This window comes from Oncorhynchus gorbuscha, linkage group LG14 (assembly GCF_021184085.1).
Source record: "Oncorhynchus gorbuscha isolate QuinsamMale2020 ecotype Even-year linkage group LG14, OgorEven_v1.0, whole genome shotgun sequence".
NCBI lineage: Eukaryota > Metazoa > Chordata > Actinopteri > Salmoniformes > Salmonidae > Oncorhynchus > Oncorhynchus gorbuscha.
This window is the reverse complement of record NC_060186.1, coordinates 13593130-13619956: the sequence shown is the minus strand read 5'-3', so window position 1 is coordinate 13619956 and position 26827 is coordinate 13593130. Positions and strand designations below refer to the sequence as shown.

The 26827-nt window shown below is 46.9% G+C and overlaps 3 protein-coding genes across 4 annotated transcripts in view; 1 reads left to right on the top strand and 2 right to left on the bottom strand.

The window, feature by feature from the left end:
• Positions 1–160: 160 nt before the first annotated feature.
• On the bottom strand, positions 161–6347 carry LOC123994476 (methionine aminopeptidase 2-like). 2 transcript variants are annotated; one of them, XM_046297104.1, is made up of 11 exons: positions 6166–6346; positions 4996–5097; positions 4605–4667; positions 4188–4290; positions 3110–3271; positions 2744–2925; positions 2520–2614; positions 2320–2416; positions 2120–2223; positions 1387–1502; positions 161–1309 (listed from the first exon to the last, which is right to left on the bottom strand). In XM_046297104.1, exons 1-11 carry the CDS (start codon positions 6317–6319, stop codon positions 1057–1059), a joined length of 1431 nt encoding a protein of 476 aa, XP_046153060.1. In that variant the 5' UTR covers positions 6320–6346; the 3' UTR covers positions 161–1056. The 2 variants fall into 2 exon arrangements, with proteins under 2 accessions (XP_046153060.1, XP_046153061.1); XM_046297105.1 differs by lacking the exon at positions 4996–5097 and having other exon boundaries at positions 6166–6347.
• A 1350-nt stretch (positions 6348–7697) lies between these two features.
• On the bottom strand, positions 7698–19591 carry LOC123995891 (vezatin-like). Its single transcript, XM_046299563.1, has 13 exons — positions 19203–19591; positions 17889–18026; positions 14396–14485; positions 14075–14257; positions 13622–13745; positions 13455–13590; positions 12695–12841; positions 12325–12472; positions 11721–12070; positions 11051–11244; positions 10549–10649; positions 10225–10432; positions 7698–10116 (listed from the first exon to the last, which is right to left on the bottom strand). Exons 1-13 carry the CDS (start codon positions 19242–19244, stop codon positions 9563–9565), a joined length of 2415 nt encoding a protein of 804 aa, XP_046155519.1. The 5' UTR covers positions 19245–19591; the 3' UTR covers positions 7698–9562.
• Positions 19592–19874: 283 nt separating this feature from the next.
• The window catches only part of LOC123995890 (FYVE, RhoGEF and PH domain-containing protein 6-like), a 38550-nt gene continuing 31597 nt past the window's right edge, over positions 19875–26827 (top strand). Inside the window, exon 1 of the mRNA XM_046299562.1 lies at positions 19875–20193. Coding sequence (XP_046155518.1) covers positions 20184–20193 — 10 coding nt within the window. The 5' untranslated portion in view covers positions 19875–20183. The remainder of the gene's footprint in view (positions 20194–26827) is intronic.

Here is a 26827-nt window from a genome sequence, read left to right as displayed (position 1 = left end):
TCACTACAGCCTGGTTCGAATCAGGCCGTGATTAGGCGGCGCACAATTGGCCCAGCATATTCTGGTGTAGGCTGTCATTGTAAATAAGTAGTTCTTAACTGACTTGCCTAGTTAAACAAATTAAATATAGCGAATCAAGGATTTCTTCCCAGTGCAGGAATACAGAGAGAATTTTATTTATTTCAATAGTTTTCTTACAAAAACATTTCCAGGGAACTCAAAATGAAGCACATATAGTGGCAGCAGCCATTTCACAAATCGCTTCTCCAGTATTTGTTTATTAAGATGAGTGCAGAGTCCTCTCCCTGTATCATGAAGCCAAACATACAGCTGTAGATGCATGGTTGGTTGTCTAGTCATCGTTCCCACCAGGAACTCGAAAGGGGAAGAGTTGTACAATTTCAGGGTTCTGACGAGCAATCGAGTGACTAGTAACTGTCAGGACCCGATGACCAGAACACTGTAGGGTCAGGCTGAAAGACCAGAGTCTGAACCAAGAACTGTATAGCAGTAAGGGCCAGGAGTTTTTCCTGATCAGGTCACATGATTAGGAAACACTCCCTTCCCTATGCATATTTCGAGGGAGAGGAAGGTACTTATTTTGGTAAGGAAAGGTTTGTTTCTTCACATTCTTACTGGGTCTAAATACTGGGTGTTCTAAGCAGTTGAACTGTAACAGTTTGAGATTCTATGGTAGTTCCAGCTTCAGAAGATTGCTGAGACACCGTGTCCACAGATCCCTCTAGCAGGGGGACGACTAAGCTTTGTGGTTACCAAAATAAAAGAGGGGGAAAAAAGATTCAGCTGCTGCTACATAAGCTCGTCCCTCCATGCTCGCTCTTAAGTAGCGGTAAAAATGCATTGTGGGGTACCTTACAGCAGCATTTTTCATAGCCCTTACTGGCTGCTCTCTGCCAAGGTGGGAGAAATGAGAAGATACCAAAGCAAGGTCCTGTATTTAGATGCTGTTTTTCTGTTGGAACTGCAGGCAGACGGTTCAGTGTGTCTACTCTCTGTATTGGGGTGGAGGGGTTTGAATGAGGTTGGGTTCCGTATTTAATAGTCGTCCCCTCGGCTCACCACCTCCTTGCAGGTGGGCCTGAGCAGGATGGTGTGCTCGAACTGGGCGGTGTAGGAGCCCTTGGTGTCGCAGAGTGGGGGGTAGGGGTCCACGATGCCCAGGTCGCACAGGTTCTTCAGGGCCATCAGGTACTTGCTCTCCCCCAGCCGGTCTAGCCAGCGCCGGCAGAACGCCAGTGTGCCAAAGTTCTCGTTGATAACGTTCAACAGGTGCTTCGCCCGGGGGAGTCTGGGGGGAGGAAGGGGGAGAGGGGTAGAGAGAGGGTGGAATACACAGTCCAGTGTTCACACAGGCAACCAACTTACCTGATTGGGACGTGTCCCACATCAAAGTTTTTCATGTAATGAGAACACTCCATGTCATCATGGACCACGCCCTTCCCTGTGCTGCCAAATGTCTCAATGGCGTACACCTCTCCCTCCTGGTGGTGCAAAAGAGGGAATCAGTCAGAAAAAGGACACTTATTGGGGTAGGAGGACACTGCTGCAGTCAACCAAATACATTGGAGCAGGCAATCCTGTGATAGAAATTCCTTGATCACCGACGACACCAATTCAGGCATGCAGGTATTGTGTTAATGGCTAATTGGATCTGGGTCGGTTCCTAAGCACACCATTAACTCAGCATCATTACTCGGTCAACCTCCCACAGCACACCATTAACTCAGCATCATTACTCGGTCAACCTCCCACAGCACACCATTAACTAAGCATCATTACTCGGTCAACCTCCCACAGCACACCATTAACTCAGCATCATTACTCGGTCAACCTCCCACAGCACACCATTAACTAAGCATCATTACTCGGTCAACCTCCCACAGCACACCATTAACTAAGCATCATTACTCGGTCAACCTCCCACAGCACACCATTAACTAAGCATCATTACTCGGTCAACCTCCCACAGCACACCATTAACTAAGCATCATTACTCGGTCAACCTCCCACAGCACACCATTAACTCAGCAGGCCTTTCTAACCTCGCCCCCCTATCTCCCTCTTTGCTCTTCAAACGCTCAGTAAGACAGATACACACCTCCATCCTGGTAGCTTCTCCTCCTTTGACAATGGGGACAGTCTTGCCGGCATGTATCCTGTACTGGCCAATTGAGTGGCCGTTCAGGTTTCTGATTGGCTTCACTGGAAATTAACATTTGTGAGGAATTATATTCGATCATAAATTACAACAAATCACTGTGTGTGAGATATATATATATATATTCAGTAGCTTAGTACCTTGGTATGTTTTGCCGTCAATCTCCACCTCGTACGACTCCATCACTTCCTGAATTCTCTCTCCAACGTCACACAGACGCACGTCGATTCCAGCACTCTGATGAAGCATGATTGAGATGAGACTGAACATCTGAACTACACTTACTTCAAATTCTATCAAGCGGCCTCAGGAATGGATGGCGTGTGAATGGATGCCGGACCTTGATTCCAGTATTGGTGGCGTCTCTCACGGCCTCCAGCAGTTTGTCATACTTTGGGTTGAACGTGACGGTGAAGGCACAGTCAATGATCCGACCTGAAAACACAGTGGGAGTGAGCACAGCATCCTACATGGTCTGAGTGGTTAGTTGTGTCTGTTTATGTGCCAAGTATGTTTTGATGTGTGTGTCAGCTGAACCGTGTGTGTACTGTGGCAGGGGTGTACCGTTGATGTGTGTTCCAAAGTCGATCTTGCAGACGTCGTCGTACTGCAGTACGGTGGGGTCTCCGGCGTTAGGGGTGTAGTGAGCCGCACAGTTGTTCAGAGAGCAGCCGGTGGGGAAGGCCAGGCCTGCATTCAGACCATTCTCCTTGATCAACTTCCTGGAACAGTTCTCCAACCGCTCACTTAAACACAGACACACGCACAGAGAAATGAGTTATACAGAAAGAGATAATATAAATTGATAATAAAAGGGATGAAAGCGCAAGAACGGATGTATGCAAAAGATGAAATGCAAAAGAGATGGAATGCAAGGGAAAAGACTGACATATAGGAAGCAACATCTCAGCTGTGATGATGAAGGCTCACCAGATGTCGATCATGGTCATGCCAGGTTTGATGAAGCTGCGGACGTGCTGGCGGACCTGTCTATGGGCCTCAGCAGCCTGTCTGAAGTCGCTCCACATTTCCTCGTTGGCCTTGTCCAGAACCCGCTTCTCTTCATTGGTGGTCCTCCACGCCGCGGTACGCCTGCACCAAGGGGAATCAGCAACAAGGTTAGCGGTCAGCACACACACTTGTTCCCATCACTGCGTGAAATTCACAAGGGGATCAGCAATGAAGTTAACAAACATTGTCATTGCACGACTACCTGGAGGATCAACAACAAGGTTAGTGCCCACGCACACATCTTACTCCCCCACCCAGCACAGTGACTGAGGGGGAAATCAATGCAAGCATGGCTAGAGGATAAACCAAACAAATTATGCTGAGGACGACAACAGTGTTTTGGGTGTTGCTAAAGCTGCAATATGTAACTTTTTCAGCGACCTGACCAAATTCACAGAAAAGTGTGTTATAGATCTGTCGTTCTCATTGAACGCAAGACTAAGAAGCGGTAGATCTGTTCTATGTGCAATATTTCTATGCTTCCTGTTACGTTTCGTAAACCAGCTTCAAACAGCTGAAATGATTTTGGGGTATGAAAATATAATTTTACAGCAGTTAAGATTGTACAATGATTCTCTACACTATACTTGGTTTTGTCACAAACTGAAATTAGGCAAACTATTAGAATTTTAGCAACCAGGAAATGGCGGAGTGATTTCTGCATAGCGCATCTTTAAGAGCCCTTTATGTCAATGAGTTTCACATCAGTGAAGAGATCCAAGGTGAAGAATCACCCTGTCACTTCTGTCTGATAACCACAATAACTGATGCAAGTATGCCAGGCAGCACTGTTTATTTCAGAACAAACTCAAACCTCCCTCCCCAGTTTGTGTTGAAGGTTGGACAGGTATAGCATGATGATCAGAGGAGCTGCCACTCTAGTATAACACAGTGCTGGGGAAATAAGAGACTGGGCCACGCTTCCACAGTAACCAGGTACAAACCACACACCAAGCCAAGAGTAGGTGTTTTGTGAGATTGTGTGTATGAATCTTACCCATCCTGTAATGAGGGGTATTCACATTCCTGACCAATGGGGAAAACACCACTTGGATACAAGTCACAGATGGGCACAGACGGAGGGTCAGTCTGAACTTTGGCTGTGAAAGACCGGAAAAAACAAACAGTCACATAGCCGTTCATTACTAGTTAATAAACTATCTAGAAGGTTTGAGTTGGAATTCCAGGGGTGACAGAGCAATATTCAGGCAAAAGCCAAACATGCCCATTAGCCTGAGGGGGGAGGCACCCAGAAGGCTGCAGGGTTATGCTCCAGAGTGCACCAGTAAGGCAGAGAGCCAGCCAGTCAGATCCATCACTAGCTCATAGTCTACTCTCCCATTGCACCCTATACATGACCAGACAAAGTGAAAGCCATAATTCTCAAGTGTCAAATGAAATAAGATCAACTCACGTCCTTTCTTCTTTTTCTTCTTCTTCTTCTTTTTGCCTGCCGAGTTCTCCCCCTCGTCTCCATCTGAGAGAAAAGGGGAGGAATTTGAAGTAATTTAGTCATATTCAAAGATCACACAAGAGTTTATCAGCTCCCAGCAAGCCATGTTTTGGTAGATGTGTATGTAGTTATGTGTGAGGTCATCTCTGCGCTGTGTCCACAGCCAGAGATGGGCCAGACATGTGGATGGTTGAGGGTGCTGAGGATTTGGGTCATGGGGCACAACAACAGGACTGGACCCAGATCAGCTGCTCCGCGGCAGGGTGTGAGGAGCCATGGTTGGATCTCAGCCCATGTGGTTCTGGGTATGCCTAGTACTAGGCTAAGGTAGAGTACTGTTACGGTCTCTTACCATCCTCCCCATCTTCTTCTTTCTCTTTGTCCTCCAGAGCCTGCTTCTCCAGCTGTTGTGTCACGTCAGCCACTCCATTGCCCTCAGCCTCGGTGCCGGCTGCTGCAGTCATAAATTGCAGAGACAGATACACATGGGCGAGCTCATCCTATACATCTTACTAACCACGACATGGCAGCCGTGGCGACCACAGCTCCATCACAACAGAGAGCATCCAGGAGACCCGTGGGAGGGGAGGATGAAAGATGTGTTATGTGCGTGCAAGGGAAGGTACTGTCCAGTGGGGAAGTGATCCTTTTGGACTGTGGACAATGATCCCATTCCGCAAAGTGTATCCCCGAGGTCAGGGACTTGGCAGGAGAGGGGAGAGTATTAACATCTGTGTATAACCTTGGGGGCCAGCACACACCCACGCAGCTAAGCCTGCTTTGCTGGTGTAAACACACACATTACAAGCTAAATGTTGTGTATGTCAATTTAAAGGGCAACTGTCCGACATCCATTAGACAAATGCATGCGAGCTGTAGCTAGTTGAGCTTGTTACAAGAAGATGGGTTGCTCGAAATAGCACATGCTGAGGATGACGTTATGTCAGCAGTAAGTGTGCAGTGTTCAGTGAGCATGCTTGTCTGAATCAAAACAGCATCTTGACATTTCATAGATAGCTAGCAGGCAACGGGACAATCATTGTGGTCAGTCATGCGTAACTAGTTAGTGTTAAATATATAAGTTATCATGAAACACAGTTAAAACCTCGATCATCGAAGTATATGTAATCAAACTGTATTTTGGCGTTTACGTTATGTAAGAAAGTTAACTTTAACATAATAGCATTCCACCACACATTATGAAACATCAAAACTCGGCTTTGAACTTGCTAGCGACTTGTGGAACATGCCAGCAAAGGACTACGAACTGCGGCTAAGCTAGCAAGATATCTAGCCAACTAACTAACTACTAAGTTTGCTTGTATGACTATTTTCGTCTGTTTACTAACATTTCGGCCTCGTGGTCGGATTGACAGATGTATCGCCCCATGCTTAGCTATAGAGCTACGGGTGTGTTATGAGAGCGAGGCTTGTTTCAGAAGGCCTGGCGCACGATTCACAAGGCACACTTTTCTCTAGGCACGCACGGCTCAGCGGTAACTGGCCTGTCTGTAACTCTTACCGGGGCCTGCCGACTTCCTCTTCTTCTTTTTCTTTTTCTTCTTGGCTGTCTCCTCGGAAGGGTCTACCTCCTCTTTCTCTTCTGCATCTCCATTCAGGTCCGTCTCTTCTTCGAGCTTCTGCTCGGTTACTTTCGCCTGCACCACATCCGCCATGATTGCAGGCGTTAGGGGAAAAGGAAGCGCGGTGGTTTGTGGGTAAGGTGAGTGAGAAACTTGCCGAATCAGCTGAGCGCGTGCTGTGCTTGCTGAATGCAAAGTTCCTGTAAGAATTAATTCATGGCTCACCATCACAATTATCCTAAAGTATGTATCCCCAGAGACAAAATATCATACACAGTGAACAGCCCTGATTCAACAAATCTGGTTAATATGTTATAACAATATGTGAATGTATGTTGTACTCTACATCTTAATAACCTTTACTTTGTATTATTACGAATGAGAAAAATATTGGCCGCTAGATGGCAACATGTATTAATACTAGGTAACAAAGGATTTGGAGAAGGGCCCATATATTTCCATACACATATTCCAGCAGCAGGAGCAATTTAATAATCGTCAGTCACCACACAACAATAACTCTATTGCAACCAGCTTCCAAATTCTCTCAAGAATAGCCGACTCCGTGCTCCCTGCCCTAGGCTCCTTCCAATGATCTGGGAGAACTGGGAAAGCCAGGTGAGGAAGCAGCAAATCCCCAGTAGTAGTCTTCCACCATTCAGGTCAGTTTCACCTTAAATCTGAAGTCTTCGGACATTAGGAGAGGAAGCCAGCTCAGCGTATTGACATGGTGCCTGCTGGTTGTTTAAGGATGCTAAGGCTAATTCAATGAAGACAGGAAGCTATGCCTGCCTGCTCCATGGTTCTATGGGGAGAGAAGGATGGAAGTACATCATTTTAAAATGATTGGACAGCTGGGTTGTTGGAGACACACACTACTGCTCTGTTTGGTCTCAATGTGGCTTTTGCAGTCTGAATATGGACATATTTTGCTCTGCCCCTAATAATACCTCCTTCTGTACTTCCACACCAGGGGAAACCATCCTCAAGTATGTCAGACAGCCCTATCCCTTTCTGTTCTCCAGCAGCCTGTCTAGCATGGACTGATTGGGTTTGTGTTTCACCGGGTGGCTGATACTGGGGCACACACTCGCACAGGGACACAGAAGAAAGCTAGAGGGGCTGTTTGGTCGACCTCAGACAGACCAATGAGGTTTCAGTTTCACAGACACACACTAATTGTATAGGAAGTTAACCTGGGACTATTCACAACAGCTAAATGCTTTAAATGTGCGAGAGACGTGTGTGTGTGTGTGTGTGTGTGTCTACTCACTGGGTCAGGGTCTACATGTGGTACAGGGATCACCAGCTGTTCTAGGTCAGACATATTTGGGACTCCACAAAAGGTCAGGTAACCCTCACACTACCCTGACTTTAACCCCCTTCCCCCTGGGGTTAGGGTCAGTCTCAGGCAGCTGAGAGAGACAGGGAGAAAGAAAGAGACCGATATAAAAAGAGAGACACAGTCAGCTCCAGAATAACATTTTATTTTACAAATGAAATACAGGAGGGACAGAACTCACTTCAGGACGTGGACATATGGGGGAGGGCTGGAAGGCAAGACAAGGCAGACACGGTGAGGGGGCAGACACCCTCGGACAAACACAAGTGGAATCATCTGTGCAGTCAATAAGCACATACTGTCCTTCGATCATCACTCTAATTCATTGTAATCAATGATAGTAGCATTCCAGGACACTCCGTAAAACTGTCCCAAACCAATAGAGTTGGATCACATTCTAGTGAGTATTATGCAAACACAGATGCTGAGACCGGGGATAGAGAATTTTAAAATATTTTTTAAATGTAACCTTTAACTAGGCAAGACAGTTAACAACAAATTCTTATTTACAATGACTGCTTACCGGGGAACAGTGGGTTAACTGCCTTCTTCAGGGGCAGAACGACAGATTTCTTACCTCCTCAGCTCAGGGATTCGATCCAGCAACCCAACGCTCTAACCACTAGGTTACCTGCTGCCCCAGATACAGTGGTACAATCTCCATGGAAACATTTTCAGATGTACACAAGACAGAACCAAAACGTTCTGACACAGCAGACCATTCAGATCAGAGATACATGTAGTAGATAGGGAGTTACAGACACACGCGGAACAGATTTCATAGTAGGTGCGGTAGGGGTGGCACGAGGTAGTACAACACTTTCCCTCAATCACCCAGTTGTCATCCCCTCATGGCCTCTTCATTGGGGCATCATTGATCCTGTATCCTGCATCAGATGAGCACTTGACGAGACCACTGGGGAAATAAGCACTGTGAATGTGGTTCATTAGTGGATGGGGATGAATTTCATTTCACAGCAATCCACTGCCTGACCATATTCATCTTTTGAATAAAAACACACAATATGTTAAAATATTTCCAAATCTGGTAGGCTAGTCCATTTTACGAGGTCAACTATGTCCACCCTTCTCGCCGTCTGCTCATTGGTTGCTGTGGGTTGAGTGACAGATGTTTTAGCCAACACATCTTTGCAGTTATAGGGCCATTCCCAGTGAGGCGGGGAGTGTGTAGAAGTGCAGACTCAGAGAGGCAGACCAGAAATAAAACAATGGTCAATAAAATAGCTTTGCTCTGCTGTCTTTGAAATGTACCTCTCCTTCCCCTTTTACAGTGTGGTGTGTGTATAGTAACATCTTACATTCAGCCCTCAGTCAGTGATTCAGTACCTGAGCATTCTGCCCTGGGCTGCCGTGCGCACGTTCAATAGAGCAACCACGCATCAGACTCTGCCTGTCAATACAGGAGTCATATAGGGAGTGATGTGGTAAAAATTATAATAATCATTTAGCTAATTAGGCTTTTTGACTCAGACATCAATATGCTAAACTGTTAGACAATATTGACATACCACGGAAAGGTACTGGTCAATAGTTAGAGACAATGTAATTGATGCTATAACCAAGTCTCTCTGCCTCCAATAGCTACAGGGGATCCTTAGGGTTAAACTGAAGACCTTGTGACGGTGAGGTCAGAGTTTGTCTTGTGGTTCTGGTACCTGAGTAGCACAGGAGAGCGGCCACAGGGGGATTGTGGGTAAAGTATGGACTCATGGATGGAGGAGTGTAACAGAAAGTGGTGTAGTGTAGTGCTCTTCTTAAAACTCACTCAAGACGTCACATACACACAATGCTCTCTCACCCAATCATGCACGCACACACACACAGATGAAGACATGACAGAGAGCCATGAATCCAAGGAAACGGACAGCCGAAGTAAATAACACAGGAGTGAGTTCAGACATAAATACAGGAACCCTGGCTGTCTGTCCATAACTGTTCTGTTCAAAGCTCCATAAAGCAGGAGGGTTTAGACTCTAGTTCTTCTCACATGTCTGTCCATCAGGCAGCGAACACTTCTCTCCCTCATCCTCATCCTCATCCTCGTCTCCAAACGTCTGCTCCTCCATGTTGGCGAAAGTGTGCGAACGTGCCGCCACCTGGGCGGCGAGGGCGGAATTAAAGCTGAGCGCCGCCGAGCCGTGTAGTTCCGTCAGCCTGTCCATCACCGTGATGGCGGGGATCCGGGACTGCAATAGAAGGTTGGGCCCGTTTAGTCCTGCCCCCTGGTCAGGCAGCCCGTCATATTGGTAGAGTTGCACCCCGCCCGGGACTGAACCTTCACCCTCCTCCCCCTTTACCTCCGCCTCACCACAGCAGAACTCTGTAAGTGCTTTTTCCTCTGCCTCTGTGAGGGGGCGCTCGTCCCCGACCCAGTCTTCCTCCTCCTCGTCGTTCAGCCTTTCCGATAGGTTGTTTCCCTCAACAACACCTGGTTTGGCCACGCCCACAAGTGTCAGAGTGTCCAATGGGTCGGAGGGTGTCTGAGATTCTATAGAAGTTTCCGCGGAAACTATAGGCATCACCGCCGCTAGGAGACAAAATAAACACATCATTCAATGACCACATGAAATGAGAGACAGAGAACTAAAGGAGCGGCAGAGGCAGAGAGGTGCATTGTGGGTAGGCGGAGCGAGACCTTGGTCGTTGAAGAGCAGCTGTTTCCACTTCCTCCTCTCGCCCTCGGATGCCCGCTGGCCCAGCACAGCTTTGAGCTCCGATAGGACGCGCCGAGACTCCTCCCTCTCCCGCCGGTGGCGCTCTCGTTCCTCGGGAGACAGCATGTCAACCACAGACCCCGCCCACCCATTCTCATCCTCAGAGTCCGACACGTACGCTTCCAGCTCCTGGCCAATCAGAGGGCAGGAAAGACACATTACACATAAAGACACACACTACAGGCACCTAGTTGAGTGTGTGTGTGTGTGTGTGTAGATCCACAGTGAGTGGTGAGGTTCAGTACCTGCTCCTCAGGCACGGGGTCCCTGTCCAGGATGAGGGTGTAGGTTGGGGCAGGGGTGCATGGCACAGGAGGGAGACACTGCTTTGGACCATCAGGAGTTCCTGAAAGAGAAAGGATGGATAGAATGTATTACACACACACACACTCAAAATGGAGACACCACTCTAGGCAATTATCTGTTTGCTTAAACTTTGTATCAGATCTCCTGAGTCAGTCAACCTGCTCACAAAGAGTAGACCTCTAAAACGTGCTGAAACAGTCTGTGGTGAAACTAGGCCATTGTTCTCTCCCTCCCATCCCTGCGAGGTCTGGTTCTTATCCTATATTTGAAGGAGCCACTTCCTCACTGACTCTGAATAGTCTCTGGGCTGGGCAGGGGGGAGTACTGACTAAAAATAACCCTTCCACTGTAACCATGGAAACCCGGGGCCTGTCACCTCTCAACCGGTCAGCTGCGTTAACTACCTAAGCCTAAAAAAGGTAGTGTGTGTGTGTTCTTCACCTGGGCAGGTGTTAGCTCTCCTCAGCATGCGCTCCACTTGGCCCACAGTGTCCTCCCAGCATCCGGTGCTGGCCTGCATGTGGGGCTGCAGGTGGCAGAGACGCTCCTGGAGGTCCTGGTAGCCCTCCACAGTCACCTCCACCGCCTCCTTCGTCACCATCAGCTTCTCCAGGTCATCCTCCAGGATAATCATCCTAGTGGGGGGAAGAGGTGGTGAGATGAGGGGAGGGGGAGAAGGGGATGGGGCGAGTGGGGTAAGGAAAGTTGGCTAAAGACGTCCACATGCATTTTTTCATTGAGAAATACTGCACCAAACATCTTAGTTAGATGTAAAATTGTGTGACTAAGATCTCCTCTGCAAAAACGACAAAATTAATGACAGATTTCTTGAGCTATCTTACATTCATGTAGACTATTTGAGGAAGTGTGTACTGGCTACGGCATCTCAAAATGGACAAACAATACTATTGCCGCTTTTTTTCACATTTTTCAAGAGAAGGTCCTTCAAGGGAGTATGCAAGCACTCTAGTTCATTTCACCGAGCCGAGTTCGGCTATGCACCAGCCGAACTGAAGAATACTGACGCCTGTAGAGGGCTGAGGAGGGTATGGAGTAAGAAGTGTTAGGGTTAGGAGGGCGAGGGTTGAATAAGGGGTTAGGTTTGACTCACTCGTTGAGCAGGGCCCTGAGATGCAGCTGCAGGCTGCGTACAGACGTGTGCAGTGTGTTGAGCTCTCTGCATTTCTGCTGAACGCGCCCCACCCTGTCCGAGCCCTGCGTCCGGCGCTGCGTCTCAAAGTACCGGTGGAACTCGTAGCTACGCTGCATGTCGCCCAGGCAACCGGCCAGGGCACCGTGGAGAGGCTGTGTCACCGTGGCAACAGAGCGGTGTATGGGCAGAGGAGGGGTTCCACCTTTGACCCAATCTTCCCTGGGCTCCTTCAGTCGTCTTGGTGACAGCAGCAGGGCCAATCGGCGGAAACATTCTGAGCTCTGCCCCACCCACAACTGGAACAGCACCTGCAGGACGGAAAATCCAGAGAGACAAACAGAGTAGCTAACACCCTCACTCTGACAACGACCCTCATTTCACCTATTGACCTGCATCTAAATGATCTCTTCCTTCTATCTTTCTCATCATGTTTCTCTTCTACTCTTTCTTCCACTATCTATATAAAAGCAAGTTCTCCACCCCAAATCTAACCCAATCTCATCTTCCTTTCTTCCTTCCGTCTCTCTCCCTCCCTCTCGTGGTTCAGGTAGGTGGGTCTTACCTTGAGGGCAGGGAGGCTGTAGTCATCGGTGAGCTCCTGTGCCTCCTCGTCAGTCAGGTGCTCTGTCCCCAGGCCCATCCCCAGCTCCTTCAGGGGCACCGCAGACACGTAGTTGGTCACATTGTCGATCTCAGAGTTCAGGGGGTACGTGGGTACGAGTTAAGGAGCCATCAGCTCACAGATTGACACTCATATATTAAATGACCCGCCAAACTGGTCAAACAGAATATATCCTCTAACACACATTCACTCAAGTGTAACATCAAAGGGTTACTGGTAGAAATCAACCTTTAGTGCTTGCACTGTTTAATTCCTGCATAAGTTGAGTCTGGCAATACCCCCTGTCTCTGAGTGTGTGTGTGAAGGATATGCTTTCAGCATGTAGCAGGTGGCTCGGCGGGAGGCTCTGAAGGCCGAGCGGAGCGCCCGGTACACTGCCTTCCGCAGGCCAATCAGCTGCTGCCCCCGTGGCCCTGCCCCCAGCCCCGCCCTACTAAAGGAGCTGGCCGCACTCACCCTGTCGAGCAGACTTGACAAGTGAAATGTGATACAACTGTGCAGACGTCCCAGAGAGGCAGGGAAGCACACGCAACACGACATGCTAACAACATGCTAATAACATGTTTATGACAGACAACAGGACAGGCTAACAACATATGACACGGTTATGACAAAATGCTATCACAAAACAAAGACTATAAAAGATGAAGACATATACAGTGACAATACTGTCCTACAGACAATAGACACTGAACAGTGAAACAGAGGGCAGGGCAGAGATAGGTAAAAAGTGGGCCCTTCAGGTAATGATAAACTAAGATAATAATAGATACTAGCCTAAGTGCTAATCTTATAGTTGGGGAGATGAAAGTGCTAGTGGGTGAAAGTGGACAGCAACGTTAAGGACAGAGTACGTAACTCACAGCAGGGTTAGCATGTACACTTACAATATGAGTAGGAAGGTGAGGATGCACACTTCGAGAGATGACCTCTGTCTCCTGTAGTAGTCTCAGGGACTTGCGGGCCAGGCTGGTCAGAGCCTTACAGTTCACAATATGACTGTCAGGAAGGTGAGGATGCACACTCCCACTATGGATGAAGTAGATAGATAGATCAAATGGTCCACTTACAGGGTGAACCCTCGAGAGATGACCTCTGTCTCCTGTAGTAGTCTCAGGGACTTGCGGGCCAGGCTGGTCAGAGCCTTACAGTTCAGCGCCATGGTCTGCAGCTCGGAGGCCTGGGCGTGTGCTGCTCTCTGCATCCTCCCTGTCTCCACAGCCCCGCCCCGTCTTGCGCAGCCCCACCCAGCCCATGACTGCAGCACACCACGGGATCACAGCCAGAGACCAGGCCCCGGCAGAGAGAGAGGACAGGCCTAGTAACCCTGCAGCCAGGCCCACCAGCACTGCTACGTCCCTGAGAGAGAAGAGAAGAGGAGAGAGAAAGAGAAAGAAAAAAAAACAAGATAGAAGAAGATGGAATGTTAGTGTCTGCTGTGTGTACATGTAGATATTTATATGTGTCTGACTATGTTAGGATCTGTGTTTGGGGTAGTGGAGGAGCGGAGGAGCGGGGTTCTTAGCGCTCTGGGAGGAGGACCACTTGATGGAACGACAGGGTGTTGTCCAGGATCACGCCAAGGTTCTTAGCGCTCTGGGAGGAGGACACAATGGAGTTGTCAACCGTGATGGCGAGATCATGGACAGTCCTTCCCCGGGAGGAAGAGCAGCTCCGTCTTGCCGAAGTTCAGCGAGGGTGAGGCGAGGAGGCGCGGGCAGGGCAGAGAGTTGTCTCGTCTGGTTGAGCCGGAGGGCGAGGCGCCCAGGGTGAGCAGGCTGGGGTCTAACAGCTCGATCAGCTCCACATCCTCCTGGAGCAACACATCCTGGTCCAGGATACACCGCACCGCGTACTGGCCAAACACACAGTCCTATAGGGAGGGCGAGAGAGAGATGGCAGGAGGGAGAGGAAGAAGACACAGAGAGAAAGAATATAAGAACATGTGTCTTTGAGATGAAGTCACTTAAAGTTCTATGGTTAGTCCCATGATTTCCATGGTGACCCTTACCAGCTGCTGCTCCAGCATATGGGCCGAGGCAGCCTGGTGGAACGGGCTCCGCCTCCACAAGGCATTAGCCAATCTCCGTAGACGTCCTCCCTGCCAATAACACAGAGTAGGATGGGTCAGGCGGGGAAGAGACTGGAGCTAATAAGGGGGACAGAGTAATCAACCAGGCATAATTCTGCAAATTAAGTCAGTCACACATCCTTCATACGAACAGCAGACAACACAGCCTACTACACCTGTGAGAGCAAACTGGGGAATGAGCTCTGGCCATCAACTACAAATAATGCTCACAACAGACACACACACACACACAGAGGCCACATTCCTAAGAAACATTTTCTTCATTCCAGGGCATATCCCAGGAAACAGGCTCTTTAAGACACCAACAATGGGTGACTGATTGTGTGTGTGTGTGTGTGTGTGTGTGTGTGTGTGTGTGTGTGTGTGTGTGTGTGTGTGTGTGTGTGTGTGTGTGTGTGTGTGTGTGTGTGTGTGTGTGTGTGTGTGTGTGTGTGTGTGTGTGTGTGTGTGTGTGTGTGTGTGTGTGTGTGTGTGTGTGTGTCGACGTCCCCCCCAACACACTCCTATACACACAAACACCCTCCATTCCCCCTAGTTGATAGTCTGCCAGGCACCAATAGGAGATTCACTGTAAACAAACAAAGTAAACAGAATTCTATTCTATTCACTAGCAAACGAACAGTCATTATAAGCATTCCTACTAAATAGTACAATTTGATATGCTGCTATTAACCAAATCATTCTCAAAAATGTCTATATTAGAAATCATGATCCCCCTCATTTAGCCATAAGTGTGAAGAGTGAGTGAATTAAAATAACTACAGCGAGTGACACAATCTAATGAGAATAGCTTATTTTCCTTCCAGTATTTTCTATCCCTTGGGAAAGTTGCAGTACTATCCCATAGTCATTGGTACTATCAGTATCAGACAACATCACCACGAAGGAGGCATATTTCAGTCCCAAATGGCAGCCTATTCCCTATATATAGTGCGCTATTTTTGACCCAGGCCTGTAGGGATTCAGCATTCCAGCCAGGCTACAGTTGCTCATGAATAAGTTTCCACTCGGTAAAGGTCTAGGATCAGCTCACCCTCTCCCAATCCTAACCTTAACCATTAGTGTGGAAAATGCTAAACTTAACCAAAATCAGCATCTACAGGCAACTTCACCCTTACTATTGATCCAGACTGGCCTGGGTGTGTTTTCTACCCTGACTTTCTGTTATTGGGAGTTTGGGACACAAGTGCGTTATTGGTCAGCAGGCTGCAGGGCTATTGATTATGGGTCTGAGTCCGAGCTGCAGGACTGGGTGTTCACGCTACACTGACCAACCACAGCAGGAACAGAACGTGGCATCTAAACCACCCCCCAGAGAGAGGGTAGTGTGTGTTAGTCGTGAAGAGGGAGGCCCATGTAGGCGTTTTCATTCTCTACTACTCACTCATCTCAATCTAATATCCCCCATCCAAACATTAAGGCAGGAGACAGAGACGGGCCACACAGAAAAAGCACACACACAGACAGCAGAATGCAAACACAGTGACACAAACAACCAAAACATCACTAGGAAGTACAGTTCATTTTCTGGTCCTGTCTTGCTCCTTCTCTTTAGTATTCCGCTGGCGTCATCCAGAGGAACATTCCCGAGGCTTTGTGCTCCCCGTCTGCCGTGTGAGAGAATGGAAAGAAAATACTCTGCAAAGACGTGTGAGTGTGAGAGAGACTCAGAGAGAGAGAGAGAGAAAGGGTAGGGGGAGTGAAAGAGGAAGAGTGTTCTAAATCTTGAAGCCATATTGCCGTAAAACAATCCTCAACGCTTGATCTTCTCTCCATCTCACTCTCTTATGACTCCAGGATTTGAAGGAGGAGACTAGGCAGGCTGGCAGTGAAGTTTTTTTTATTGCAAATAAACTCCAACTAACCTCGTCCTCCCTTCTCTCTCTTTAGTTAGCGGTCTCGTCGTGACTTATGTGACATGACACATGCAAAAAGGAAATATATATATATTCCCATTGGTAGAGTCAGAAGGAAATTGTGGCACAAAGAACCTTTATTCAGATGGCACACTGACAGTTTCCCATATTTCTCATTCTCTTGCCTTAATAACCTAATTTGATGTCATACAATGCTCTGGTCTAGTGTGACATTTATTTCTGTAAAATAACATCAATGTGCCCCACGTGCCATCAAACATTTTGGAAATCCTATTTCATTCACAAATGTGGATGATTTTCAGGCCCAGTGTGTGCTAAAAAGGAGCAGATAACCAGTGTTGGCCTCGGACTGTCTGGAAATCAAATATACACCAGGCAATCGTCCATGTTAACAGGCGAGCACACACACACACACACCTCTATCTGGGCTACACGAAGTTGGACAAGGAATAACCATATCTTTGCCATTAACCCATAGGAATCCCCATCCAGTTGACTACTTGAAAATGGTGGATGATGGCAATGCCCAATAACAACGTCCATGTTTAAACGGGTTATATCCATGATGAGTCCTCTATGAGAATAATTCCCAAACGCTCCTCCGAATAACAGGCTCTCGGAGAGGAAGCATGACGCGGACGGACGGAAAGTTCTTGGAGGAAGCTAATGTGACATAATTTCCTGTCCCTCGCGGGAATAAATACAGAAACAGGAAAAGGAATGCACTCAGTCATGTGACCAGAACCCTTAAACATGAATGCATACTGTACAGCAGCAGAGTATTATTAGCAAAGAGCTATGATTGTGCATATTACACAAGCCACTCACACCACATAGTTTTATTTGATCTTTATTTAACTAGGCAAGTCAGTTAAGAAAAATTCTTATTTTCAATGACGGCCTAGGAACACTGGGTTAACTGCCTTGTTCAGGGGCAGAATGACAGATTTGTACCTTCTCAGCTTGGGGATTTGAACTTGCAACCTTTCGGTTACTAGCCCAACGCTCTAACCACTAGGCTACCCTGCCGTCCCACATACACAATGCACTCCAGGTATCAATAATCTAATTAAGCCCCAATGAATGGGAATGAAAATATATATGAGCGAGCGAGAGACTCTTCCTTTTACAGAGTTTCCTAAACAGGACTAGGAATTCCCCTCAGCACTAATGGAGAAACTTGACCAAATAGACAGACCCTATCCCTGGAATAGGGGACAGTAGTGTGTGTGTAGAACAGACAAATACCTTGCTCTGAATCTGTTGCTCTCTTTCCTCCATGATCCCTGTCTTGTCTGTCTGCCAGCCATGTATGAATGTGAATGAGTGAGTGTGTGTGATATGTTTTCATTGTTTGGAATCAATTGCAGATGTAATTACTTTCTGTCTGCCTGCGTGAATGAATGTACAGTGAGTTGGTCAAGCACACACTGAAAACATCCCAAGGCTATGGAATCATAGTGGGGGTTCCTTATGGTAGCAGTGAGGGGTGTTTGAGTGTGTGTGTGTGTTTGTGGGGGGGGGGGGTCACTTACTGCGGGTTTGGACAAGCTGTCCTGGAGGGAGGTCGTAGTCACCTCTCCTCCTCCACATTCGTCCTCCTGAGACACTGTGGGACATGACTCAAAGTCTGTGTGTCCTAGATCATGCAGGTAGTGGAAGAGCGGAGAGTTCTGGAAAAAGAGAGAGGGGAGAGTGTGTAGAGAGATAGAGAGAGAGGGGGAAGAGAAAAAAAAGAGGGTGAAAGAGCAGAAGGAGGATGGGGGAGGAGAGATTTAGACAAATATCCGCTTTTTGTTCCTGCTCTTCCCAATTCTCTGTTACAGATTTCCCAATACATAGGAAGCTATTCTTAGAAGTGTCACAACCCAGCCGGCACTCCAAGTTGCAGGAAAAGCATCCCTGATCCGCAGTAGCATTACATTCCAATTACCGTCTGGAATCATACCCTCATTCTCCACCTTTTCTCCTATTCAACTTGCCATTCCATGCAGATTTCAGTCACGCTCTTTCACACTTGACTTCCATTTATAAACACAGAGACCTTGATGCTGCGGGCACAACAGCCACTCAGATGACAAGCTAGAAAAGGAAATAATCTATTATCTCTTCTCAAGTCGTGGTCGCCATGGGCAACTAATTGTATTACTGTGTGCAGCTTCTTGTTTTTTATTGATTCACTAGGGTTTTGGGAAACATGGGACGAGTTAGCTAAGGGCTAAACTTCTGCTGAGCAAAGATATGTTAATGTTAAAAGCCTAGTAGAGAATACCCTATGTATGTGCACTACCCATCCCTAAACCTCCCCCTGGCCCTAAACATCTTGCCTCTTTCAATGCCCTTTTCTTAGACCTAATCTGCTCTAAAGTCCATTACTCCAATCCAGCGATGGAATTAAGCACAAACATAATAATCTAAAATCCTTGCATACAAGAGTGCTCTACATGATTAAGTGTTAAAGCTCATCTTAAAGTGGGACTGGAAGTGTGTGTGTGTGTGTGTGTTGCCAGCAGGGATGCATCACAGGTCAGACTCCCACCTCACATCAGCAAAGTGGGCCTTTTGATCTCTACCTCTCCTCCGTTTGCCCCTAGGACAAGGTACTGGCACTTGGCACTGGCATAACAACAATTTGCCCACAATTAAGAAAAAAAGAACTAACATTATGAACCAATTTCCAACCAGCTGCCGACGCTCATCACCCGAAGGATGAGCGAAAACAAAACATCTCCGTGCTTCTACATCTTGAGAGCAATCCATTTGCATACCTTGATAGATCCACCTATTAATACGTTATCATGATTACACACCCCGATCCAAGCATGACATGGTGGGCTAAAGTTACTCACTTGCATGATCGGACGGTATCGGCGACGTACATGTTGACACATCAGGCTGTCAGATGTTTCGAACAACTAACGTTATTCCCTTACTACGTCGCATAAAGCACCACACACTCTCCACGCCAGCTATGATGATGAAACAGCACACTGCCCCGTGATAAGAAAAGTTACTTAGCAGTCAGGCAGGATTGGCTACACGGCCAATTTAACTCGGATTTATGTCTCAGCTAAGCATAACGGGTGTCTAAACGCCAATGGGTAAACGTTTCTCATGGCCATGCTAATAAGCTAGCTAACGTTAGCGAGCCAGCTACTCAGACAGTCTGGTCAACCACGCCAATTTCATCACGCAGAATGAATCAGAAAACCTATACCAACTCGGGCTTGACACACTGCACTACTTGTTAACGGAACATATGCGCCCGAATAAAAACACAAACCTCAAATACCACATCTTCATCAAACTCCTCAGTCATTGCTCTCCGCCATCGATATCCAACCGTTACGCATTCTGGGATTGTAGTCGTTTGTAAACGTCAAGAAGTGAACATTTGAAGCAGTTACTAGCAATGTGCTAGTCCCTGTTAGCTGCGCAAAACAAACTCCTCGGCAAAACAACATTTCCCACAATCCAAATCGCCCAACGCTTCCCGGAGAACCTCGGAGTTCGAGCAGCAGAGACAGGATCCTCCAGTGGTCACGCCGGGCAATGCAACGTCCTCAGCCGGGAGCAAGGGAAGGAAACAGCGCCGTGGACGAAACACGAAACTCCAGAAAACTGGAAAAAGGGGGACTAGAGGAAATAGTTTATTCACGTTTCAGTCGGTGATATAAGCGACACTTTGTTTCTTTTTTTTATGTTGTTTACCTGGTGTTCTTTGAGACTGACTGACAATGGCGCCCGAAAAAGAAAATAACCTAAATTCCGTGCGGTCCCATTGAAAGCAAGTTCACTCATGGAGTAAAGAAAGGAGCAAGTCGGGAGTCATGAGCGCAGGTTTGTTTCCTGGATGGCTAAGTAGTTACATTTAGTCGACAAAGCAGTTTATTTGAATGCGTTTGCAGTTAAGAGTTTTACCAAGCAAATCCATCAAAACAAAAACGTATGTTACTTTTGCAGAAACATAGCCCAGCTTTTTCCAGGTTATTACATTGTAATTACTGTTTTTCACAATGATAACGTTACCTCTCCGGAGGCGTAGTGTGGCAAAGATGAGCAGTTTCCACCCGCTCATGAGTTAGGTTCCCGTGGTTATTACATTGTAATGACTGTTTTTCATAATGATAACGTTACCGCTCCGAATGCGTAGTAGTGGCAAAAGATTAGCAGTTTTCACCCGCTCATGATTTAGGGAGAACAGTCATTCTAGTTAGAATACTCCAACAAGAGTACATGCAACACAATTGATGCATCAGCCAAATGCGAAGAGAGAAAGAGAGCGTGTATGAGAGGGCAGATACATTCAGCTCCTTTGTGTAGTAACATCTGCCCTCCTGTTTTGATGCAGTCAGATGCGCAATGGATTTTTTGTTGTTGTTACTTTCAAACATGGTTATATAACCTAAAGCAGCGATTGTCAACCACTTAACCGACGAATTTTCAATCCGTTGAGGCAAAGGGGATTTGGCACTGAAGTTTACAGATTTTTTTCCATGAGTAAGTTAGCTAGAGGGTCATTCAGGCTTCATCAACATCCGCTCGGTGAATTCGCTTCTCGTGGTATCGCACTCGCCCGGCCAGTCAGTAGTCCTGATCCAGCCCAGTCGAGCAGAAAACGAGGCCATATCCTTTTGGGCATATCATTATGGATAGTATATAGAGCGCACATCTTTCACAACACACACACACACAGCCAACTTCAAAACCAGTCAGTGCCATGAAATCGTTCAGGTTATACTCAGCAAAAGATTCGATTTTTTAAAAACCAGAGTGAACAGACTAGGACGAGGAGGACGCATGCAGCAAGGTGACACGGGATTCTACTTGGGTTGGTGCCATTGAATCTGAGAGCACTCCACCAAAAATAAACAAGCCAGAAAACTCCAGTATCACAATGGTTCTCTCACAATTCACGAAATGTAATCCATATAATTGTTGACATATATTTGACATTTGTATCTTAAAGCATAATTGAGAAAAAATGGATTGAAGTTGGAATATTTGTGACTTTTTATCCCTACCCAAAATATTTTTTCAACCTTATTCTTTAAGACTGTAGGTGCAACTTAGCAAAAGTTGGTGTCATTTGAAGCTTTACGGCTTGCTCTGTAATATTAGTAGTCTTTTCATTTCAATTACACCTTCCTTACATACAGTACCAGTCAAAAGTCTGGACACACCTACCCATTCCAGGGTCTTTCTTCATTTGAACTATATTCTACATTGTAAGAATAACAGTGAAGACATCAAAACTATGAAATAACACATATCAAATCAAATTGATTTATATAGCCCTTCGTACATCAGCTGATATCTCAAAGTGCTGTACAGAAACCCAGCCTAAAACCCCAAACAGCAAGCAATGCAGGTGTAGAAGCACGGTGGCTAGGAAAAACTCCCTAGAAAGTCCAAAACCTAGGAAGAAACCTAGAGAGGAACCAGGCTATGTGGGGTGGCCAGTCCTCTTCTGGCAGCGCTGGGTGGAGATTAAAACAGAACATGGCCAATATGTTCAAATGTTCATAAATGACCAGCATGGTCAAATAATAATAAGGCAGAACAGTTGAAACTGGAGCAGCAGCACGGCCAGGTGGACTGGGGACAGCAAGGAGTCATCATGTCAGGTAGTCCTGGGGCATGGTCCTAGGGCTCAGGTCCTCCGAGAGAGAGAAAGAAAGAGAGAAGGAGAGAATTAGAGAACGCACACTTAGATTCACACAGGACACCGAATAGGACAGGCGAAGTACTCCAGATATAACAAACTGACCCTAGCCCCCCAACACATAAACTACTGCAGCATAAATACTGGAGGCTGAGACAGGAGGGGTCAGGAGACACTGTGGCCCCATCCGAGGACACCCCCGGACAGGGCCAAACAGGAAGGATATAACCCCACCCACTTTGCCAAAGCACAGCCCCCACACCACTAGAGGGATATCTTCAACCACCAACTTACCATCCTGAGACAAGGCTGAGTATAGCCCACAAAGATCTCCGCCATGGCACAACCCAAGGGGGGGCGCCAACCCAGACAGGATGACCACATCAGTGAATCAACCCACTCAGGTGACGCAACCCTTCCAGGGACGGCATGAGAGAGCCCCGGTAAGCCAGTGACTCAGCCCCTATAATAGGGTTACAGGCAGAGAATCCCAGTGGAAAGAGGGAAACCGGCCAGGCAGAGATAGCAAGGGTGGTTCGTTGCTCCAGAGCCTTTCCGTTCACCTTCCCACTCCTGGGCCAGACTACACTCAATCATATGACCAACTGAAGAGATGAGTCTTCAGTAAAGACTTAAAGGTTGAGACCGAGTTTGCGTCTCTGACATGGGTAGGCAGACTGTTCCATAAAAATGGTGCTCTATAGGAGAAAGCCCTGCCTCCAGCTGTTTGCTTAGAAATTCTAGGGACAATTAGGAGGTCTGCGTCTTGTGACCGTAGCGTACGTGTAGGTATGTACGGCAGGACCAAATCAGAGAGATAGGTAGGAGCAAGCCCATGTAATGCTTTGTAGGTTAGCAGTAAAACCTTGAAATCAGCCCTTGCTTTGATTTTTTAATTTTTTAAATTTTTTATTTCACCTTTATTTAACCAGGTAGGCTAGTTGAAAACAAGTTCTCATTTGCAACTGCGACCTGGCCAAGATAAAAGTATAGCAGTGTGAACAGACAACACAGAGTTACACATGGAATAAACAATTAACAAGTCAGTAACACAGTAGAAAAAAAAAAAAATGGGCAGTCTATATACAATGTGTGCAAAAGGCATGAGGAGGTAGGCGAATAATACAGTTTTGCAGATTAACACTGCAGTGATAAATGATCAGGTCATGTACAGGTAGAGATATTGGTGTGCAAAAGAGCAGAAAAATAAATAAATAAAAACAGTATTAAAAAAAAGTATGGGAATGAGGTAGGTGAAAATGGGTGGGCTATTTTCCTATAGACTATGTACAGCTGCAGCGATCGGTTAGCTGCTCGGATAGCTGATGTTTGAAGTTGGTGAGGGAGATAAAAGTCTCCAACTTCAGCGATTTTTGCAATTCGTTCCAGTCACAGGCAGCAGAGTACTGGAACGAAAGGCGGCCAAATGATGTGTTGGCTTTAGGGATGATCAGTGAGATACACCTGCTGGAGCGCGTGCTACGGATGGGTGTTGCCATCGTGACCAGTGAACTGAGGTAAGGCGGAGCTTTACCTAGCATGGACTTGTAGATGACCTGGAGCCAGTGGGTCTGGCGACGAATATGTAGTGAGGGCCAGCCGACTAGAGCATACAAGTCGCAGTGGTGGGTGGTATAAGGTGCTTTAGTGACAAAACGGATGGCACTGTGATAGACTGCATCCAGTTTGCTGAGTAGAGTGTTGGAAGCCATTTTGTAGATGACATCGCCGAAGTCGAGGATCGGTAGGATAGTCAGTTTAACTAGGGTAAGCTTGGCAGCGTGAGTGAAGGAGGCTTTGTTGCGGAATAGAAAGCCGACTCTTGATTTGATTTTCGATTGGAGATGTTTGATGTGGGTCTGGAAGGAGAGTTTGCAGTCTAGCCAGACACCTAGGTACTTATAGATGTCCACATATTCAAGGTCGGAACCATCCAGGGTGGTGATGCTAGTCGGGCATGCGGGTGCAGGCAGCGATCGGTTGAAAAGCATGCATTTGGTTTTACTCGCATTTAAGAGCAGTTGGAGGCCACGGAAGGAGTGCTGTATGGCATTGAAGCTCGTTTGGAGGTTAGATAGCACAGTGTCCAATGACGGGCCGAAAGTATATAGAATGGTGTCGTCTGTGTAGAGGTGGATCAGGGAATCGCCCGCAGCAAGAGCAACATCATTGATATACACAGAGAAAAGAGTCGGCCCGAGAATTGAACCCTGTGGCACCCCCATAGAGACTGCCAGAGGACCGGACAGCATGCCCTCCGATTTGACACACTGAACTCTGTCTGCAAAGTAATTGGTGAACCAGGCAAGGCAGTCATCCGAAAAACCGAGGCTGTAGAGTCTGCCGATAAGAATATGGTGATTGACAGAGTCGAAAGCCTTGGCGAGGTCGATGAAGACGGCTGCACAGTACTGTATTTTATCGATGGCGGTTATGATATCGTTTAGTACCTTGAGTGTGGCTGAGGTGCACCCGTGACCGGCTCGGAAACCAGATTGCACAGCGGAGAAGGTACGGTGGGATTCGAGATGGTCAGTGACCTGTTTGTTGACTTGGCTTTCGAAGACCTTAGATAGGCAGGGCAGGATGGATATAGGTCTGTAACAGTTTGGGTCCAGGGTGTCTCCCCCTTTGAAGAGGGGGATGACTGCGGCAGCTTTCCAATCCTTGGGGATCTCAGACGATATGAAAGAGAGGTTGAACAGGCTGGTAATAGGGGTTGCGACAATGGCGGCAGATAGTTTCAGAAATAGCGGGTCCAGATTGTCAAGCCCAGCTGATTTGTACGGGTCCAGGTTTTGCAGCTCTTTCAGAACATCTGCTATCTGGATTTGGGTAAAGGAGAACCTGGAGAGGCTTGGGTGAGGAGCTACGGGGGGCGGAGCTGTTGGCCGAGGTTGGAGTAGCCAGGCGGAAGGCATGGCCAGCCTTTGAGAAGTGTTTATTGAAGTTTTCGATAATCATGGATTTATCGGTGGAGACCGTGTTTCCTAGCCTCAGAGCAGTGGGCAGCTGGGAGGAGGTGCTCTTGTTCTCCATGGACTTCACAGTGTCCCAGAACTTTTGGAGTTGGAGCTACAGGATGCAAACTTCTGCCTGAAGAAGCTGGCCTTAGCTTTCCTGACTGACTGCGTGTATTGGTTCCTGACTTCCCTGAACAGTTGCATATCACGGGGCTATTTGATGCTATTGCAGTCCGCCACAGGATGTTTTTGTGCTGGTCGAGGGCAGTCAGGTCTGGAGTGAACCAAGGGCTGTATCTGTTCTTGGTTCTGCATTTTTTGAACGGAGCATGCTTATCTAAAATGGTGAGGAAGTTACTTTTAAAGAATGACCATGCATCCTCAACTGATGGGATGAGGTCAATGTCCTTCCAGGATACCCGGGCCATGTCGATTAGAAAGGCCTGCTCACAGAAGTGTTTTAGGGAGCGTTTGACAGTGATGAGGGGTGGTCGTTTGACTGCGGCTCCGTGGCAGATACAGGCGATGAGGCAGTGATCGCTGAGATCCTGGTTGAAGACAGCAGAGGTATATTTGGAGGGCCAGTTGGTCAGGATGACGTCTATGAGGGTGCCCTTGATAGGAAGCCAGTGTAGAGAGGCTAGCACTGGAGTAATATGATCAAATATTTTGGTTCTAGTCAGGATTCTAGCAGCCGTATTTAGCACTAACTGAAGCTTATTTAGTGCTTTATCTGGGTAGCCGGAAAGTAGAGCATTGCAGTAGTCTAACCTAGAAGTGACAAAAGCATGGATACATTTTTCTGCATCATTTTTGGACAGAAAGTTTCTGATTTTTGCAATGTTATGTAGATGGAAAAAAGCTGTCCTTGAAATGGTCTTGATATGTTCTTCAAAAGAGAGATCAGGGTCTAGAGTAACGCCGAGGTCCTTCACAGTTTTATTTGAGACGACTGTACAACCATTAAGATTAATTGTCAGATTCAACAGAAGATCTCTTTGTTTCTTGGGACCTAGAACACGAATCTCTGTTTTGTCCGAGTTTAAAAGTAGAAAGTTTGCAGCCATCCACTTCCTTATGTCTGAAACACATGCTTCTAGCAAGGGCAATTTTGGGGCTTCACCATGTTTCATTGAAATGTACAGCTGTGTCATCCGCATAGCAGTGAAAGTTAACATTATGTTTTCGAATAACATCCCCAAGAGGCAAAATATATAGTGAAAACAATAGTGGTCCCAAAACGGAACCTTGAGGAACACCGAATTTTACAGTTGATTTGTCAGAGGACAAACCATTCACAGAGACAAACTGATATCTTTCCGACAGATAAGATCTAAACCAGGCCAGAACTTGTCCGTGTAGACCAATTTGGGTTTCCAATCTCTCCAAAAGAATGTGGTGATCGATGGTATCAAAAGCAGCACTAAGGTCTAGGAGCACAAGGACAGATGCAGAGCCTCAGTCCGATGCCATTAAAATGTCATTTACCACCTTCACAAGTGCCGTCTCAGTGCTATGATGGGGTCTAAAACCAGACTGAAGCATTTCGTATATATATGGAATCATGTAGTAACCAAAAAAGTGTTAAACAAATCTAAATATATTTTATATTTGAGATTCTTCAAAGTAGCTACCCTTTGCCTTGATGACTGCTTTGCACACTTGGCATTCTCTCACATTCTTTCAACCAGCTTCATGAGGTAGTTACCTGGAGTGCATTTCAATTAACAGGTGTGCCTTGTTTAAAGTTCATATGTGGAATTTCTATCCTTCTTAACCTCTCTGGGATGGTTCGGGATGATGCTAGCGTCCCACCTCGCCAACGGCCAGTGAAATTTCAGGGTGC